The following is a 19,981-nucleotide window of genomic DNA, read 5'->3' on the forward strand; positions in this document are numbered from 1 at the left end:
TAAAACACATTTGATATTAGTAGGAATAACTAAAATGAACTCGTATGAATAGACCATTTTTATTTCATTGATATCTAACTAGGAATGTTGCAACTAATTTTTGCAATCTGTATCAATTTGTTTAACATATTTTAAATGATCAAAGAAGCAGAGATAGTTTCTAGAGAGCTTATTTACTTAAAAATACAACAGATATTAATCAATAAAATATTAAGATTCAGGTGAGTCGAGAGTGAGTACTCAAGTTCTCTTTTCTCACAACATATTCTTGGAGTGCCAACTTTTTCAGTTCAATGATTTTATGCAAAGGTATACATCTAACTGCCTGCAAAATAAACTACTGACTATTTTAAATCAGATAAAGCAAACAACAGTCCCCAGCTATGCAATCCAAAGCCAGCAAAGGCCACCCATTTCAGACTGGGTTTGAAGCATAGCCAGTTATGATAGCTCAAATATTTTCAGATGTATGAAAGCAGAACACAATTCAGAAATATACATTCTCTGGCAGACAATTTTTTAGAACCAAGTTTCTCAAATTATATAATACAAATTATATGACTATTAGAAAATTATGCATGAATTAAAGGAGATTTACTTAATTTTCAAATTCCAATATAATTAAAATTTTCAAACTTACCTACATGGGCTTTCACGGGTGAAAAAAAGTATAATTTAAAAATATGAGCAATGTAATATGACAGAAATATACATTCAAACACATCTGATTACTACTCTTTCTAATTTTTCATAAATCAACAGCTATTTGAGACATGCACAAATTTTCATGTGTTTTTCTGAAGGTGGTATCCAGAAGTGATAATTTTCCTGACAGTTTAACATTTTTTAAAGAAGACATGCCAAGATTTAAACAATCTAGCTTTTTGATTACTCTCTTTTTTTGAGACAGAGTCTGGCTCTGTTGCCCAGGCTGGAATGCAGTGGTATGATCTTGGCTCACTGCAACCTCCGCCTCCTGGGTTCAAGCGATTCTCCTGTCTTAGCCTTCCGAGTAACTGAGACTACAGGCATGCACCACCACGCTGGGCTGATTTTTGTATTTTTTGTAGAGACGGGGTTTCACCATGTTGGCCAGGCTGGCCTTGAACTCCTGACCTCAAGTGATCCACCCACCTAGGTCTCCCGAAGTGCTGGGATTACAGGTGTGAGCCACCGCGCCCAGCCTTTTTGATTACTCTTAAAACTGCGGGATCAAAATGAAATGTTAGAAAGTAAAACCAACAGCAGAAAATAAAACCAAGAGCAGCTTCTGAGGAATCATATTTTAGACATTTCTTTAAGACAGATCCTGTAATATTCAACTATTGGAACATATTTCAACTAAATATTTCAGTGAAGACAAAATCCCTACTACAAAACCTCCAAATACTCTCTAACAATGATGATTCTATCAGGCCTACTCAGAACTACAGGTTTTCCCCACATCTTGATTTCATCGCATACTTTCTGTGACATATCTTCATTTAATCACTTTTAGAATAATTGAACAAGAAAATAGGTAAGGAATTAAAATAAATTTTAAAATGGCAGTCCCATTCTTACTGACATAAATTTATTAAGATCAATGTTCCTTTTTTCATAGATCTTCCCATTCTGTTTCAGTAACACCAGCAAGCATAAACAGATTTGAAAAGCTACGCAGCCACAGAAAAGAGGTTCAGCATGACAGACAGATCTAGCTCAAAAGAGGTGCTCAGTATCAAGCTCTTTTCTAAAAACCTCAAAGCTTGTTTTGTCTGCTGTTGCTTTCAAAGAACTAGCACAACAAAATTGCTTTGAGGAAGTCTCTAGATCAAACGAAAGATAGTTAACCAACAGGGAGAGTAAACTGACTGCCACTGCTATCCATACAGGGCCACAGAAATCATTGCTTTCTTCCATCACTCTGGTTGGAAGGCCTTCCCAGGAATGCAAGTCTGAACCATGTAGAGAACTCTCAGCCAGAATGAAGGCTCAGCTCTTGGATGTTTCTACCATAAAAATGAGAAAGCATTTCCTACCTTCTCCTCTGTCACTCCACAAAGATGTGCTTCCTGTGTGGCTGGCTAGCAGATAAGGGAAGGTAAACAAATCCCAAAAGCCTACTCTAATCGCTCATGGAGAATCTTTGCTTTGGTTCAGAACATTAAGTCTACCCATTTTCCTCTATCCCTTTATGGTACTGTATTTCTTCTACATCCCAGAATGCAAGTTGCCACCCAATATCCTACCTGTCCTTTATCCTTAAGAGCCGGAAATGTTATTTCTGATAGCAATGCTCCCAGCTAATAGAGCACATTTACACGCTCCCTTGGGTCGAGGTGTCACTATCTGGCCCATGAGATTAAGCAGACCTTGAAAAGGACTTCTACAAAAGCTCCTAAACCTAACTGAACCATGATCATCAATGCCTCGTCCCCATTTTAGGAACATTTAAAAGTACTCCATCGCTAAGAAAATGAAGTTCAAACTCATTAAGGGCATCCAAAATTTATAATTTCACACTGTCTCTCTCACTTATATACCCCTGGGCTTCCTCCTTTGAAACTCTACACCCTCGCTGTTTTTTCTGTCTGGGAAGCCCTCCCCACCCCAGTTCACCTTCACGCATACTTGAAACCTAGTTCAAATGCTGCCCGCCTTCTCTGGGAAGAGTTTGTACCTCCTCTATTATAGCCTTTGGCACACCGTACCTAATTATTTCTCCATCTCTTTCTTCCTCCACTGGACTGCGGAATTCCTCAAGGCACAGACTGAGCTACCTTTCTATTTACTCACAGACCCACCCAGATTCTAGATCTCCTGTCATAACTGAAACACAGAATCCATGCAGTATATGTCCATAAAATGAATGATAATTTCAAAAATTCAAAATGAGAGAAACAATAAGACAGTAAATTTTTTTTTTTGAGACGGAGTCTCGCTCTGTTGCCCAGGCTGGAGTGCAGTGGCGCGATGGCTCACTGCAAGCTCCGCCTCCCAGGTTAACGCCATTCTCCTGCCTCAGCCTCCTGAGTAGCTGGGACTACAGGCGCCTGTCACCATGCCCGGCTAATTTGTTGTATTTTTAGTGGAGACAGGGTTTCACCGTGTTAGCCAGCATGGACTCGATCTCCGGACCTCGTGATCCGCCTGCATCAGCCTCCCAAAGTGCTGGGATTACAGGCGTAAGCCACTGCACCAGGCCATAAATTAATAATTTTTTAAACATCTTAACTCCAAGTAAGTGTCAACATCACAGAAGTCAATCACAAATGCCCTGAGAAAACTTGCAGTAGAAACATAACGGGTGAATGCACAATCCAAATATTCAGTTAAACATTCCGCATTAAACCTTCCCCCTCATCTGCGCACAGAAGAATCACAGGCTTAGGCTTGGTTTTGTGTTCAACCTCTGATAGAAATGAGCAAACGAGCAATGAAGTCAACATGTCAGGATTGCTTTGTAAATCTAAATAACTTCACATGTGATAATAAACTCTAAGAATGCATCCAATGTCTTTTTCTCTGCAACAAAAAGACACTAATATTTTTTCTCATCTCATCGGCTGTTTATTAAATCAATAAATACAATTAAAAACACATGCGCTTAAGAAATACTCTCAATAAACTGAAGGGATGCTTCCCATCTGTGTCCCTACAATATGACCCAGAAAATTCACAATGATATAAATTTAACCTTTGAGTCTAGCTCACAAAAGTGAAGTGAAATATTCAAATAGCAAATACGAAGAAAGGAACTACCAAGAAACAAGGAAAGTCAGCCTCCAATTTTGTTCATTTAAGTATACCCTCTCTGCCACCACGACATTCATTATGTTTGTCCTGGACAGCTCTAATGGCCATGCTGATTGATACTCAGTGTTAAGGCCACCTCTGTCCAACAGACTTTGCTTCTACTCTGTTTCAGCCAAATACTCACATGGCTATTCCATCATCACCTGGAAATCTCCCAGCTTCCCTCAGGAATTCCCCCCTCTCCTATTTCACTGAACAAGCAGGAACAAGTGATTCCAAAATTGCAATTGTGTCTCAAATGTACTCTTAAAAGTGAAACCCTCCACAATTCAACTAGCAGCAGTTCTGTAAGCTGCCTTTACATTCAAACACCCTATGGGTTAGCCAAGAACGCCCCTCCACAACAACCACAGAATTTTTATATTCAGTTTACTTTTGTTGGATTTAAATGTTCTGGATTCTGTGGTATAAGAGGATTTAACACTTGACACAAAACATTCAAAATAAGATTGAGAAAACACTAGCAAGATACAAGGCTAATCATAATGACCTCAATTAGATTTTCAATTCCTGTCAAGTTAATGGTATATAGTAATATTGGCTTCAAGCCCTTCAAATTGAAAAATACAATTCTTTTAGATAACAGAGATAATAGAATTCAATATATTTTTTTAAAGGGCCAATTTTGATCCTCGTCACACTAAACACTAGCTGTAAAATGGCCAAAAAAGGAGCCAAAAAAAAAAAAAAGACAATGACAGGGAAATTTTCATTTTGATGCCACTAAATTTAATTCCAATACACATTTTCTTTCTTTCCAAACTCTACTATCTTCTTCACACAAAATTATGTCTAGGCACCCTCTACTGAAAGTGTCCCAATCAATCAGGGCATGGATGAAATATTTCAAGAATGAGGCTTTTTTTTTTTTTTTTTTTTGCAGGCCAACTGAATTTTTGAAACACAGTTGCAAATGACTGAACATGATATATTGACAGTATTTATGAAACTTTTTCACAATAAAATGTTCCAAAAAGAGGCTGAAAAAAAAGAATCTTATTTAAAAGGCTTTAATCTTCCCTCTATGCTTGTTCACAATTTCTTAAACGTAAGAGAAGGTCGCACAGCTGTTCGAATCTTCAATCTGAACGTAATTCGTTATCACCACACATAGAATTTCTAGAGTACTCATTTATTTAGTACATACAAAATGTAAGGCATTATCATGAGTGATCAAACAAATTACTGTATAGAAAAGTGTGTGATCACAATCAACACTAACTTCTCTCTCCCACTTGTGTTTTCAATATTTAATCACCCAAAGTAGATCTTCTGTCTACAATTATTCTTTTACATTACAGTAAATACATAGTTCCTTCCCCCAGTTATCTAAGTTTACCTTCACGTACTGAAATGATCAGAGAACTTTGACAATACTACAGACACTATCACATTCACAACACACATCCTTCTACGTAGCATTCTCTTATATTCCTTACCCAACTTAATTTTTTCCAAGTCACTTCCTTCCTCCTTTTTATTCTGTCTACCTTCTTGGGGGCAAGGACGTCGAAAATTTTGTGAAATGAAGGAGTGGCCTTTCTTGGTTGTACCCCTAATAATCTAGGTTTCTTTGTGTATGAAAATAAGCTAATTTCTACAGAAATTTGGTTTAAATTTTAAATTGCTAATCAATTTAAGATGTAAGTATCTATGATTAATTATTCTTAGAATAATTAGTCTGCATATTTTCACATTTCTATGGGAGTTTCTTAGGTACTCTTCAGGTATATCCTCAAACTAATTTACTGTAATGACAAAATTATATTTGTGTTAAACTATAATAAGCAATTGAGAGCATCAGGATGGAGAATATTTGCTATTACATATGACTTTTCATATGATGGGTTTTAATGTTAGTCTCTGAAGACTTAAGCTAAGACTTCAAAAACTTTGCATCAGTTTTAAAGGCTTAATCTTTGAAGTAGATGAGGATTTTTTTGAAAGATGAAAAAAATCAATAAATACAGTTAAGAAACAGTGCTTATCCATCTTTATTCTATGAGCCTATCAATTCAATTATAAACAAAATAACTGAGTAATGATATTTATAAAAACAACGTTGGCCAGGCACAATAGCTCACACCTGTTATCTAGCACTTTGGAAGGCCGAGGTAGGAGGATCGCTTGAGGCCCAGGAGTTCAAGATCAGCCTGGGCAACATAGTGGGGACCCCATCTCTACAAAACATTTAAGAAATTAGTCAGATGTGGTGGCACATGTCTGTAGTCCCAGCTACTCTGGAGGCTGGGGCAGGAAGATGGCTTCAGCCCAGGAGGCCACGGCTGCAGATCACACCACTGCACTTCAGCCTGGGTGACAGAGTGAGGACTTGTCCCGAAAACAAACAAAACCAAACACAATATAAATATGCTTTTGAAAATTCATCCAATAGTAGGAGTAGATATAACAAGTCCTTTTTTTAAGATGAATCAACCGTTAATGGATAAGGTCTTAAAAATTAAATTTATTTTGCCTCACTAATTTTACTGTGAAATAACAAGCACACACAGACAAGGAAAAACTAAACAAATGAGTTTGTAGTAACTTGGGGTGAGGGGCAGGTCTAAAACACGTAAGTCTATCTCAACAGTAGGATTAAACCTCTCATTTTTCTTCCTGCAAAATATCTCCAGGGGGTCAAAATATATTAGTCATTCAAGGTTTGAAATTTAGCAAAGCAACAAGAGTAATAATGCATTTCTTCACTTAATACAAATGACCTTTCTTTATGCAACAGATCTCTTATTCTCATAAGTATCCTTTATAGCTGAAAAGTAATTTATCAGTCTCTATCATCTAGGATGCCTTACATTTTTCAATGAAGATAGTATGTGGCTTTCTGGAAGCTAAATGAAAGCCAAATTATTAAATAAGAGACAAATTATTAGATTCTCTCAAAAAAAGAATCAGGCAAAAAAAAAAAAAATTCCTATCAAAATCACCAAAAAATTGGCCAGGTGCAGTGGCTCACACCTGTTATCCCAGCACTTTGGGAAGCCTAGGTGGGTGGATCACTTGAAGTCAGGAGTTCGAGACCACCCTGGCCAATGTAGTGAAACCCTGTCTCTACAAAAAAAAATACAAAAATTAGCCAGGCGTGGTGGGTCACATGCCTGTAAACCCAGCTATTCGGGAGGCTGAGGCATGAGAATTGCTTGAACCCAGGAGGCAGAGGTTGCAGTAAGCCAAGACACGCCACTGCACTCCAGCCTGGGTGACAGTGAAACTCAGTCTCAAAAAAAAAAAAAAAAAAAAATCACCAAAAAACAAAAGAAGTGACAATTATTCTTGTTGAATCAAATTTCTCATTAGAAAACCTTCTGACTTTGTGAAGAAAAAAAGAGAGGAACCATCTGGAAATTAGGAGATTCAAACACTGTTTTGGGTCCATCATTAATAAGGCCTTAAGGAATCACTGCACTTCATTCATCAGGATCCATTCATTTACAAAACAGGCTTATTCATATTTTCCCTTTTCCAAAATGTTTGTCCTATTTATTCCTCATCCCTGCTCATGGACCCTCCACTCCTGCTTCTGGAACCATCTTAATCACTCCTCACTGTATCTACTGTAACCAGGATGTTTATCACAAATACAGCTTCTGTCATTACACATCCTCATATGTGAACCCACTTCTTGTCTTCTTGTCTTTAGTTGGACAGGACAATTATAATTACATGAGCTGGTTAACAAAAACCCATGTAAATTCTTTGGGACTCTGCTTCTTGATTTTTCACTGTGTTAATCATCATTTAACCACAGTATCACCAGTTTCATACACTCAAGGCTTTCAAATATCCTTGGCCTGCTTTTGAAGCTAAAAACCTTTTATTTTTGAGCAACATATGCTGATGTTTTAAAAAAATATATAATTTCAATTAAACAGCAGATCACTATAAAGTTTTAAAGATGTAACAACCATAACATGCCTGGTTATACAAATTCACTTTATTGCAGCTGGGCGCGGTGGCTCACGCCTGTAATCCCAGCACTTTGGGAGGCCGAGGCAGGCGGATCACGAGGTCAAGAGTTCGAGACCAGCCTGACCAACATAGTGAAACCCCGTCTCTACTAAAAATACAAAAATTAGCTAGGCGTAGTGGCACGCGCCTGTAATCCCAGCTACTCGGGAGGCTGAGGCAGGAGAATCGCTTGAACCTGGGAGGCAGAGATTGCAGTGAGCTGAGATTGCACCACTGCATTCCAGGCTGGGCGACAGGGCGAGACTCCGTCTCAAAAAAAAAACCAAAAAACAAAAAACCAAAAACAACAACAACAACAAAAAAACAAATTCATTTTATTTTGAAACTAACTTCTTAGAGAAATGCCGCATTCTCAAGCAATCTGCTTTTTGGTTTCCCTGTCCTTGGGTGAACATAACTTCAAGCTTCCATATTAGGACCAAAATTATTTTGCTGGCATTTGAAATCTTCCATTTCTACCCAGATTGGCAAAGCCTGTTTATTCGTTTTGCTAGCACAGATTCCGCTGAAAACTAAACCAAGTTTGTTCACAGTTCCTTGCACATAGCTGATAGCCAACTAATAGTTAATAATCAAGCCAGTGTATAAACTTGCTCAATATTAGACATCTGTGGCAAGGTGCCAGTGTGTATAACATTAAAAATAGGTCTCCGGGAGGCCGAGGTGGGCAGATCACTTGAGGTCAGGAGTTTGAAACCAGCCTGGCCAACATGGTGAAACCCTATCTCTACTTAAAAAATACAAAAATTAGCTGGGCGTGGTGGCGAGCACCTATAATCCCAGCTACTCAGGAGGCTGAGGCAGGAGAATCGCTTGAATCCAGGAGGCAGAGGTTGCAGTGAGCCAAGATGGCACCACTGCACTCCAGCCTGGGTGACAGAGGGAGATTCTGTCTGAAAAAAAAAAAAAGGTCTACATCCATGTTATGTGGAAAAAAAGAAAAAAAAAAAAAACTAGGTATTTCCCATTTGTGTAAAAAAGTGCTTATGCTTTTTGCACATTTCTGTACTGTTTTAAATTTTTCAATGAGCATGAATTATTTTCATTTTTCAAAAAACCAATTGAAATACACAATACATATTTAATAAATGAAATTTTATAACATGTATTCTAAAAATTGTATCTGAGACACCATGTGCTTTTTAAATTTAGATCAAACTCATAGGCAACAATCTGCCAATTTCCTGCAATAGTCTTAATTGGCCAATAAGTAATTTCTTAATAAGTGAAACATCATATAGGTTTTTAACTTTCAACTATGCAGGGAAACTTACATATACGCATTGTACATCAACATCACCACCGTACACAGTAGCAACTAACACACAGTGCTTATGCTTATGCCATCAGGTTACATATATATTAACTCACACACTGTTTCAAGCATTTAACATAGATATTAATTCGATCCTCAGTAACTAGAAATACTCATCCCATTTTACAAAGGAAAAAACTGAGGCACAGAAACTTGCCCATGGTCACTAGCTCAACAGACAAGGACAGAATTTATGCCCATCCATTCCTGCCCTGGTCCAAACTCTCCTGATTAGTGTGCAATGCTGCCTTCTCTACATACCTGAGAAACACTCCATGACTCAGTGTTATTGGCCTAACATCACGCCTGGCATCAAAATCAACATTATAAATTCAGAACAACTCTGGTTCTTTCTATAGAGGTGAGATTTTTAAAAACCTCTCATCTTCCCCATTTTAACTATCTTCTTTCGTAAGATACTGTGAGTCTCACAAGGTTGAAGCTAAATCTCTATTGCATGTTTCTTCAACATGTAGCCACACAAAATAAACCTAAATAAAATGATCTCTTAGGTTTCTATTTCAGCAGATTTAATATATGTGAACCTGAGACTTCTGTGGCCCTCTTTGAATACTCAGCTAGCGAATCTATTAAGCATCCCTTTTTCATAAAGCTATTAATTAATGAATATATCCAGGCTTTTAAATTTAAGTATGTGAATTTATTCCTAGAGCAATCATTGTACTCCAGTTTTTGCTAGATTTCTACTTCTGAAGAGGTACCACTCAAGCATATCTATTAACCAAGATTAATCTAAAGAGGAAAATTTGCCAAACCTTTTTTTCCCCAAGAAAAATACTAGTGTCCTCACAGTAATGGTTATTTCTTAAGCCATCCACACGAAACTGAAGAAATAGTTACATAACATTTCCCCCTTTACTAAGCTTTTCACTTGCAAAATCAGCTTCAGGGTTTGAGTTCTGTCTGCTTTTCTTCTTATACAACAATAAAAAAAGAAATACATATTTTATTGATTAAACTTGCTACTCATTCTGGGGTGTGCTCATTCCTTCCCCAGCCACCTTCTGTCTTCCCCCACCCACTCATGAGGGTGTATCTGTACACTGGCTGTGAGACCCACAGGGTGACAGCATTTCCAAGGGTTTGCAAAAGACGGCATTTCCCATCCATTCCCACTCCATACATTTGCATCTGAGCTCTCACTATGAAAAGGAAAAGATGTTTTTGTTTCTGTTTTCTTCAGCCCTTTTCTGTCTACAAAGCCAATCTCCTCTGTTCAACTGATCGGAACATTTATACTATTTTACAGAATAGTGTTGCCTGAATGTAGAATCACAACAAAGCCAGTTGAGATCTTTAAATTAAAAAAAGAAAAAAAAAAGATTTCATAATCAAGCATAGTCAAGTGAAACAGAGAGAGGCTGAAAACCACCAGACAAAAACAAAACATAAACAGAAAACGTGATTTTTCCCTATCCTCCTCGTTGCCACTCAGGGAATCACTTTGTTCATCTCATACTCCGTCTATCAAGATGCTACTGAAGCTCTCTGGTCCTGCATTCAGCCCCTTACCTTTGACCTCTCAACTCCTTATTTCGAATTCCCTACTCCTGTTGAGAGCACCCTGCACCAGCATCTGTCACTCAAGTGAGAGAGACAGAGAAAGACAGAAAAGAGACAGACAGACAGACAGAGGGGTGTGAGGGGTGTGTGTGTGTGTGAGGGGGGTGTGTGTGTGTGTGTGTGGTGTGTGTGTGTGTGTGTCTGGGAGAAGCAGAGAGGAATGTAAACAAATATTGTATATGCAAAAACTTAACCTCCAATCCCCAGACCTGGGATATAAACCTGGCTGGAAATTTACTACCAGGAAATGCTCCAGGATTACCTATTATCTCATCCCATTGTTCTAAACTTTTTAAATACAGGAAGTTTTCTCTGTAACATATTTACTCAGCATACTTAATCTGTATTTTCCTTTTGGTATTTTAGTACATTCCACTTTGTTTTACTATCACATGCATATTTTATTTACCCTGCAAACTTCCTGGGAGTAAGGGGAGGGAGGAGGGAAGGGGAGGTAATGAGGTATACAGTCAAACTAAACCTTACATTCTGGAAGCTTTAAATTTAAAATGCATCTGTACAGGTTTATCTTTACATTTGTAATTGATAGAGATTTTAAAAGAAACGTATTAATGAAAGATGCTTTGTAAGATTCTCAAGGTAATACAATTTGCAGAAACAATGTACATTTCTACTGAATTTAATGCACTTCTCACTGATAGTTTAGTGGCCACGTGAAATGCAAGTAATAGCTCTGCTTATTTCCAGAATGACTGACAACATTCATACAAATATCTGTAGAAGACTCTAGTATGCAAAAAACAGTAACATAAAATAGAGATCCTCTAGCAACAAGACAACATAAAGATAACCTCTCCCACTCCTTCAAACCAATACTGTTGATCACATTATTTCTTTTTAATTTTTTTGAATCAGCCATTCCTCATTTAACCTCGTGAACTTGCATGTTCCTTTTCATTCCTCAGTCAGGACCAGTATTATTCCATCTAATAACTTCTCCGCAGTACTAATAGCCTTGCAAATGTCGTTCAGGAGCCTCTGCTGGTTACGGTGACAAGAGAAAAGCTTCTGCAGTCTGCCAGTTACCATGGTTTCTCACCGATTAGCAAGAACCGTGACTCCTTACAGATCACCATCAAACCTAAGCTTTACTACTCTGTGTGTCGGCTTCTACCTTTAGGGAGGTACTAGTCAGTAGCAGCAGGTTTCCATAAACTATAAATTAGCACTACCACAAAGGTAAGATGATTGTGACTAGGTTAAACCCTCAACAGAGGGAAATAAACTTAAGACGAAGCTAGATTTAAAAATAAATAAATAAATAAATATTAGGGTAGTGAAACATCATACAGATTAGGGTTTGTTAAACTCACACCTCTATCAACATACCAGCCAAAATCATCAACCCAGATAATAACCGTGTTTCCCCCGACAGCCAAGGCCCCATTATCATTGCCCTTATTCATTTCTTTTCTACAGCCACCTGCAGCAGACCTATTTTCTAAGCTCTATAAAAGACAGTCAACTCGTAATTACATCTTTTCAGTGGACACAGGGAGAACCAGATAAACCACCCTCAAACCTCAGTAGACTGAATTACCTACCCTTCTACCAACACTTCGCAAAATGGCATGATGTGAATCTCACCTCCACCCTTTAAAGGAGTTAACAATAGCTAGTGAAAAGGTCCCAAAAGATGGCAGAAAGAGCAAATTAATGCAATTAAACAGACCAAAAACTAAATTCGAATCTGCCTACATGCTTCCTCTTTTTATACAGAAAGAAATACTGCTCAACAAAGTTACATATTTAAGTTTTGACAAAAGCTTCAAAAATACGGTTATCACATGCTTTTAATTCCTTAAATGTATGGTTTTTAATCTGTAGTAAGACCATTCGGGAAAACTGGAATAATTCTACAAATAAATGTAAGTCATGAGAGAAATCAGAATTCTCTTAGTTAAGTGCATTTTTTTAAAACATGGAAAACGAAATTCTTTAACTCTTAAAACAACCTGTCTTAACTAGCCCTAAGGTGATTCCTGAGCCACTTGTGGGTAAAAATCAGAAGAGAAAAAAGTTCAATGACCTTGGAAATTAGAAACTAAAAAACTAATGGTGTGATAGTCCGTACAGCCTCAGTGAAATTACAGGAAAACATCTGTCCGGAAATTGCTTTTTTTCTTTTGGAAAATTACTAGGAGGTTGGGGGAAAAGAGGGGAAAAAGGGGGAATGAAGGTTGCAAACGTTAAGATGCCAAACAGGAACCCAAACGAAGTGAAATACAACCTCCTCTGGCCCAATTGTCATGCAAACAACTTCTAAGCATCTTCAGATGTAAAGAAAAACAGTCACTGTGCACAGGCGTTAGCTGAATGTTCGAGAGTTGGATGAATGGGGAAGACTTGTTATACACCTAGTGGTGGGTGGATTTCACTAGGCTGCAGCCTCCACACAGCTTTTCTTTGCTGCACTGCAGAGGCGCCATCTTCTCCGTCTTAATCTTCACTCAATTCGATTCTTTTATCTGCACCCTAAAAAAAAAGACCCTTCGGACCCTCCCCAGCATCCTGTGCCCCCAGGGGAACTAAACCAGAGTCCCCAGAGCTGCCAGGAAAGAGGCCGCGCCTTAATCAGACAAACGCCTCCTTGGATGCACAGGACAGAGCCCGCGCCTCCCCACCATCCACCACTGCCCTTTCCAGACGCACATCCCACTCTCCGCCTTATTTCCTCCCCGCCAAGGACTTTACAGCCCAGCACAGAATTAAGCCTCGGAGGTGATCCGAGGGTGGGAAGCAGAGGGGCCCCGAGGCTCCGCCAGAGGCCCCGACAGCGTCTCTGCCCCCTCTGAGGCGGACGCGGAGCGCCGAGAAGGGAACCGGGCGGGAGCCTCGGTGGCGCACTGAGACTAACGCGGCTCGGCCCAAGGCGAGGGCGGGGTGTCGCGGCTTTTGTTCCCGGGGACCTTCTGCCTCTCAGGCAGAAGCTTAGGGTGCGAGCGAACTCCCGGGGCGTCCACGCTTGGGGAAGGCGCGGGGTGGCTATGGGTCTCCGACCCCTCCCATTTCTCGCAACTTACACAAAAGGGAGACGCGGAAATGCACAAAGTTTGCCTATGGAAGGCGGTGCGCGACCCCGACGCCGGCTCGGGCTAGGGTCGCACCCAGGCGGCCGCCGCCAGCAGCCGCGAAAGGAGGTTGGAGCAAGGAAGGGGGATGGGGGTGAGAGGAGAAGGTGAAACGAGGCGGAGAACGCAGGGAAAAGCGAGGGGCCCCTAGCTTTCTGGGCTGTCCCGACTCCGACTCCTCCTCCCCAGGGCCCAAGAGAAAGGAAAGGGCAACGATTCAACAGCAGAGGACTGGCTTCAGGGACGCTGCGTTTTCGGTTTTCCCCACGTGCTCCTTCCCCCTTCCCCCCTGTCTGAATGTCTCTCGCCTCCCCTGGCCCCCGCTTCCGAGGCAGGGAATGAGTCGGGGTCTGGGCTCAGGGTCGCCCCCTACCCTTCTCGCCCCGGGCTGGCGCGGAACCAGGGAGACCAGCGCCTCGCCCGCTCCCTGTCCGCGGGCCGGAGCGCGAGTCCCTGGGGCAGGGCTGGGCCGAAAGCGCGGATGCGCTGGACGTCCGCAAGCGGGGGCGGAGAGGAGAGGGGTCCCCTTGACGGACCCCCGGCTTCTCTGCATTAAAGACTTGGGTTAAGGTCTTGGGTGGTATCGGGTCCCCACCGTGCCGCCTCCCCCCGCCTTCCGAGGCGCGGCACCCACCTCCAGCGCCCGAGCCGTCCAGGCGGCCAGCAGGAGCAGTGCCAAACCGGGCAGCATCGCGACCCTGCGCGGGGCACCGAGTGCGCTGCTGTGCGAGTGGGGTCCGCCGCGTCCTTGCTCTGCCCGCGCCACCGCCGCCGTCTCTGGGGGCCCCCGCGCGCACTGCTCCGGGTGCTCTCGCCTACCGCTGCCGAGGAAACTGACGGAGCCGGAGCGCGGCGGCGGGGCTCAGAGCCAGGCGAGTCAGCTGATCCGGCCCACCCCGCTCGGCACCCGAGAGAGACCCCTAGCGGCGCCGCCGGGGAACTGCGCCCGCTCGCGCCGGGAGGGGCCCGCGCGCCCCGCGCCCACAGGTGCAGCGCCCTTGGCGCCGCCCTCCGCACCCCACGCGCCCCCCTCCGCTCCCCGGCCGACGGCCCACCTGGGCTTCGTGAACAGTGGGAGGGAGAGTCTGGGGCCAGGAGAGGGACGATGCACGATCAGGGAAAGGTGAGTCCTAGGACGCTGGGGCTCTAGAAAAGTCGAGAGCGCTCCTGCTCGTCCCTGTGAGCTTGAATCATCCGACCCCGCAGGCCTCCCGGGGGTGTCGTATAAAGGACTGCTGCTAGGGTGCGTTTTTATCCGCATTTCGTTTTTTCTCTCGGTTTGGAGAGGTGGGGCAGGCGTTTCTGGAAGAGAATGAGAACGAGTGAAGCTTAAAGGAAATAGGATTTTCTTTGCTTGTTGAGACAGCAATAGCCTCATTTTTTAACCCCCAACGTCAAAAGCAGCCACGAACCACCTGGAATTTCTATCTTTAGAACGAACCAAAGGAGAAAGGCGCAGGACCTGGCAAAGAAGCGGGCAACCCATTTACTTCTTCTTGAAAGCAGGGTTCTGGGCTTGGGTTTTGTTTCTTTCTTATATTTTTGTTTGTTTTGGTTTTGTTTTGTTAAAGGGGGTGGTCAGTGTGGATTTTGCGGGGCGGGGGGTCTTTTTTTGTTGTTAAGCAGGGATGTAACATCCGTCTGAATTGGGGAAGAAGGAAAAATTAGGAGAGATCATTCGTATTCGACCCCCGTAAATGAGGACTTCTGACCTCAAACGTTGCCCTTGTTCTTCATCGTGTCTGTCCTAAATTATAGAAATGAACCTTCTGCCATGCCACTTTCTCCTGGATTAAACACAAACCGCCCACTGTCCAGTTAGTGTCCAGATAGTTTAGAATGCTCTAGAACTGCTCAGATGTATCCCCTGCTCTTGACCTGAAGTAGCATTTATTTACCAAGCCACAGCCCACTCCACACAGGGCTTGCAGCGAAGGACTGAAGCCAGGGAGTGCTCTGGCCCTTCCGAGGGCTGCACTGCAGCCTGCCTTCTCTAACCTGCTCATTGCGCTGAGAAGGGTGCCTAGGCCGAGAAGGATGGTTCAGCCAGCGGGGTTACAGACTTCCTGGGAAGTCATTTCTGTACCAGTTCCCTTAAATGGTGTCTTGTGTGTCTTCTCCCGCACTAGGCATTCAGTCTTGACTCTTGGATTACTTTTGCCCCTGAATGTCCTTTGGATGTCCTCAACAAATAAGGACAAATATTTATTGTCATGCAGTATTTGTTTGTACGCTTCATGTCATTTACTTCTTACAAAAGCCAAAGAGGCTGTTACTATTATTATTCCTATTTATACATCAGGAAAGTGAAGCTAATGAACTCCCAAATCTAACAGCCAGTAAGCGATGTGAGTTGGGACAGCAGGGAAAAGTCTAAAGTGACAGGACAAACCCAGTTGTTCACTTTCTACACCGCATTTACCCACCGCAATTCTGTATTTGTTCCAGGTCTGCATGAGCAAATAAGGCAAAAAAGAAGGTATCTGAATGCAAAGAGAAACGTGGTCCAAAGCTACAAATCTTGCAGAGTCCACTGCAAAATGCAAACGTGAGACCCTTTGTTACATTATTAAGAATTTTAAGGCCGGGCCTGGTGGCTCATGCCTGTAATCCCAGCACTTTAGGAGGCCCAGGTGGGCAGATCACCTGAGGTCAGGAGTTCTAGACCAGCCTGGCCAACATGGTGAAACCCCCATCTCTACTAAAAATGCAAAAATTAGCCGAGCGTGGTTACTCATGCCTGTAATCCCAGCTACTCCAGAGGCTGAGGCAGGAGAATCGCTTGAACCTGGGAGGCGGAGGTTGCAGTGAGCCAAGATTGTGCCATTGCACTCCAGCCTGGGCGACAGAGCGAGACTCCATCTCAAAAAAAAAAAAAAAAAAATTAAATTAAGAATTTTAAGATGGCAATGGCAGAGCGTTAAAACAAGCTTGGGGCTCCTCCCACCGCAGGGCCTGTGAGACTTCCCAGGGTTGCATGCCCATGAAGCCAGCTCTGGGAAGGAGAAGGCAGTTTTAGTTTAAGAGTGAGGGACTTTTCTTTGGGAGGCCGAGGTGGGCGGATCACGAGGTTAGGAGAACAAGACCATCCTGGCTAACACGGTGAAACCCCGTCTCTACTAAAAATACAAAACATTAGCCGGGGGTGGTGGCAGGTGCCTGTAGTCCCAGCTACTCGGGAGGCTGAGGCAGGAGAATGGCGTGAACCCGGGAGGCGGAGCTTGCAGTGAGCCGAGATCGCGCCACTGCACTCCAGCCTGGGCGACAGAGCGAGACTCTGTCTCAAAAAAAAAAAAAAAACAGTGAGGGACTTTTATTGAGCATGAAATTCAAAATTGTAGAGATGAGATCATAATCTATAAAAATTAAAGTTCTTAGATTTAGCAGTTTCTCTTTCCACTGTTGAAATTCACCACACCGACACATTCCCTGGTCAAGATGTTCCTGGGGGAAGATGATTATGCTGCTAATTGCGTCAGAATGATGGACATTGCCTGCGTGTTCTCTGGTTCCTTCACTACTCAGAGATCCTGATGGCTTTTTGCTTTTCAGCCAGTAGCTCTGTTCTGCATTTAATGCCATTTCCTGCCCTGAGGTATCTTCCAGATCCTCCAAGCAGAAAATGCAGGAACATCCCTAGTTATAACCCTACAAAGTTGGGGAAGGAACCAACAACCACTTGTCTGCTGGAATTCCTACAACAGCATCCCCATCCTAGTTTCAAGTGTCTCCATTTGTGAGATATTCACTGGCTCTCTAGACTGTGCATTCTATCTTTGGGCATTTCTGGTTACTAGAATGTTCTTATCCCATTTAAAGCTCACATCCCCCGCCTTTAAACTCCCACTCAGATATCCTTATATCCCCAGTGACCAAGCAGAATAATTCTTTTCCACACTTCAGATCTTTACAAATTTGCCAGCGGTTTTCATGCTACTCCTTCCTCTAGAGTCTTCTCTTCACAAGGTAAAACAGGCACTTCCTTCAACAGTCGCATAATGGCATGGTTTCTGGTTCCTTCCACACCTTGGCCATTCTCTAAATGTGTTCTGGCTTGTCTGTGTCTTTTTACAGTACTCGAAGTGTGCTCTGACTGCTGCAACGTGGGAAATGTTGCCCACCACTCTGCCTGGAGCCTCATGTTGCATTTGACTGTTTTAGTAACCGCATCCCACTGCAGACTCCAATTGGTCCAGATACCCCATTTCTATTTTAAGCATAGTCTGCTGGGCCGCGTTTCTGTCGTCTTGTATTTAGGCTGTTATCTGTGCCCCATAAATATCACCAAAAGCAATCGTTAAGTCTGAGCCAGATGAGCCCTGCAGGGCTGCCGTAACTTACCATAGACTGGGTGGATCAAACACCAGAAATGTATTTCCTCACATTTCGGGAGACGGGAGGTCTGAAATCGAGGTGTTGGCTGGGTTGGTTACTTCTGAGGCCTCTCTCCTTGGCTTGCAGATAGCCACCTTCTCCCTGTATTCTCGCGTGGTCTTCCGTCTGTGTCTTACTGTGCCCTGATCTCCTCTTCTTATAAGGACATCAGATATTGGGTTAGGATCCACGCTAATGACCTCATTTAACCTTAATTACATCTTTGACCCTATCTCCAAATATGGTCACATTTTGAGACACTGTCGGGTTAGGACTTCAACATATGAATTTGGGGGTGGGGGTACATAATACGTCCTTCTTTAGAACAGCTAAGACTTATTCTATAATCCTGTCACTCATCTTTGGCCTTTATTTCCAATGACCTTTCTTTCATTTTCAGTTGGAAGATCATTCAACTCAACAGAAAAAAAAAAAGAAATGGAAGAGATCTACTTTCTCTCTGTCCTGCATCGGCATTGCATCATGATCCCCATGCAGCCGGCTTACCCCTCCTGCAATCATCAGGCTCTGAAAAGAAAGAAAATGACCTTTTATACTTCCTTTTAGAAAATTTTGTCAAAGCTTAAACATTGACATTTATTGACATTTAAAATCTGTATTAGTTTACCAGAGCTGCCATAACAAAATATCACAGACTGGGTGGCTTAAACCAAGAAATTTATTTTCTCACAGTTCCAGAAAAGTCTAAGATCAAGGTGCAGGTAGGATTGGAATCCTCAGAGGTCTCCTTGGCTTGCAGATGGCTGCACCCTTGCTAAGTCCTCACACGTTCTTTCCTCTGCACAGGTACCTCTGGTATTTCTGTGTGTCCTAATCTCCTCCTTTTATAAGAATACCAGTCAGACTATATTAGGGCCCACCCCAGTGGCCTTAATTTAATTAGCTCTTCAAAGGCCCTACCCAAATACAGTCATGTTCTAAGGTACTGGGGGTTAGGGCTTCAACATACGGATTTTGGGGGAACATAAGTCTATAACCAACCCCTAAAATTCCCCTAAAATTATTCTCACATTTTAAGCTACTCTCATGTCCGTCCTTGGGAGTGGATTCCTTTTACTTTTTATTCATGTCCTTTTGAAATCAGAAAGCTTCCTAGGTCATTAGAATATTTCTTTTTTTTTTTTTTTTGGAAGCACCAGAGTCCATGAGGCATTTTATTTGTAAATATATGTATTACATCCCTAGAAAAAGAATCCCAGGATTTTCCCTCCTGTGTGTTTTCGTCTTGCTTCTTCATGGTCCGTGATGCCAGCTGAGGTTGTCAGTACAATGAAACCAAACTGGCGGGATGGAAGCAGATTATTCTGCCATTTTTCCAGGTCCTTGAGTTGCACGTCAAATCTGGGGCTGATCACTCCACACTTGTTTAGCCTGCCTGTGAGGTTCACAACAATTTTCCCAGCTCTGTGGTCATCAATGATTTCAAATTCGCCAATGTAACCATGCTTCATCATCACAGTGAGAAACCGGACAATGACTTTGGAGCACGGCCTAATAAGCACCTGGCGTTTGCCTCTCTTTTAGGCACTGTTGATGCTCTTGAGAGCATCTGCCAGGACATTCATTGCGCACCATTGTGGCAGCGCGGAAAGATGGCGGAAAGAGTGGTAATTAGAATATTTCTTTAGCTGCTTCCTGGTTGAATATATGGATTACTTAGCCACTCCAGACTTCCGGTAGTGTTGGGAGTTACCATGCTTTCCATGAAGATGTGACCTTGCTGGGTATCCTCTATGTTGGCAGACGCAGTGATGTATTTGAGAGTTTCACATGCCTCTTAACCTGTCTTTCCTCCCAGAACCGTGTGCTA

General features: G+C 42.4%; 1 protein-coding gene and 1 pseudogene across 6 annotated transcripts in view; both read right to left on the minus strand.

Annotated features, from left to right (window-relative positions):
• Positions 1–14,793, minus strand: part of APP (amyloid beta precursor protein) — a 283,222-nt gene extending 268,429 nt beyond the window's left edge. For 2 of the 6 annotated variants that reach the window (XM_054468711.2, XM_054468707.2), the window contains exon 1: positions 14,411–14,669. In XM_054468711.2, coding sequence (XP_054324686.2) covers positions 14,411–14,467 — 57 coding nt within the window. In that variant the 5' untranslated portion in view covers positions 14,468–14,669. Of the gene's footprint in view, positions 1–14,410 lie in introns of all 6 variants that reach the window. The other 4 variants (XM_054468708.2, XM_054468710.2, XM_054468706.2 and 1 more) reach the window with 4 other exon arrangements.
• Positions 14,794–19,279: 4,486 nt separating this feature from the next.
• LOC129022507 (small ribosomal subunit protein uS8-like) lies at positions 19,280–19,736 on the minus strand (annotated as a pseudogene).
• Between the last annotated feature and the right edge of the window lie 245 nt (positions 19,737–19,981).

Source organism: Pongo pygmaeus, chromosome 22 (genome assembly GCF_028885625.2).
Source record: "Pongo pygmaeus isolate AG05252 chromosome 22, NHGRI_mPonPyg2-v2.0_pri, whole genome shotgun sequence".
Classification (NCBI taxonomy): domain Eukaryota; kingdom Metazoa; phylum Chordata; class Mammalia; order Primates; family Hominidae; genus Pongo; species Pongo pygmaeus.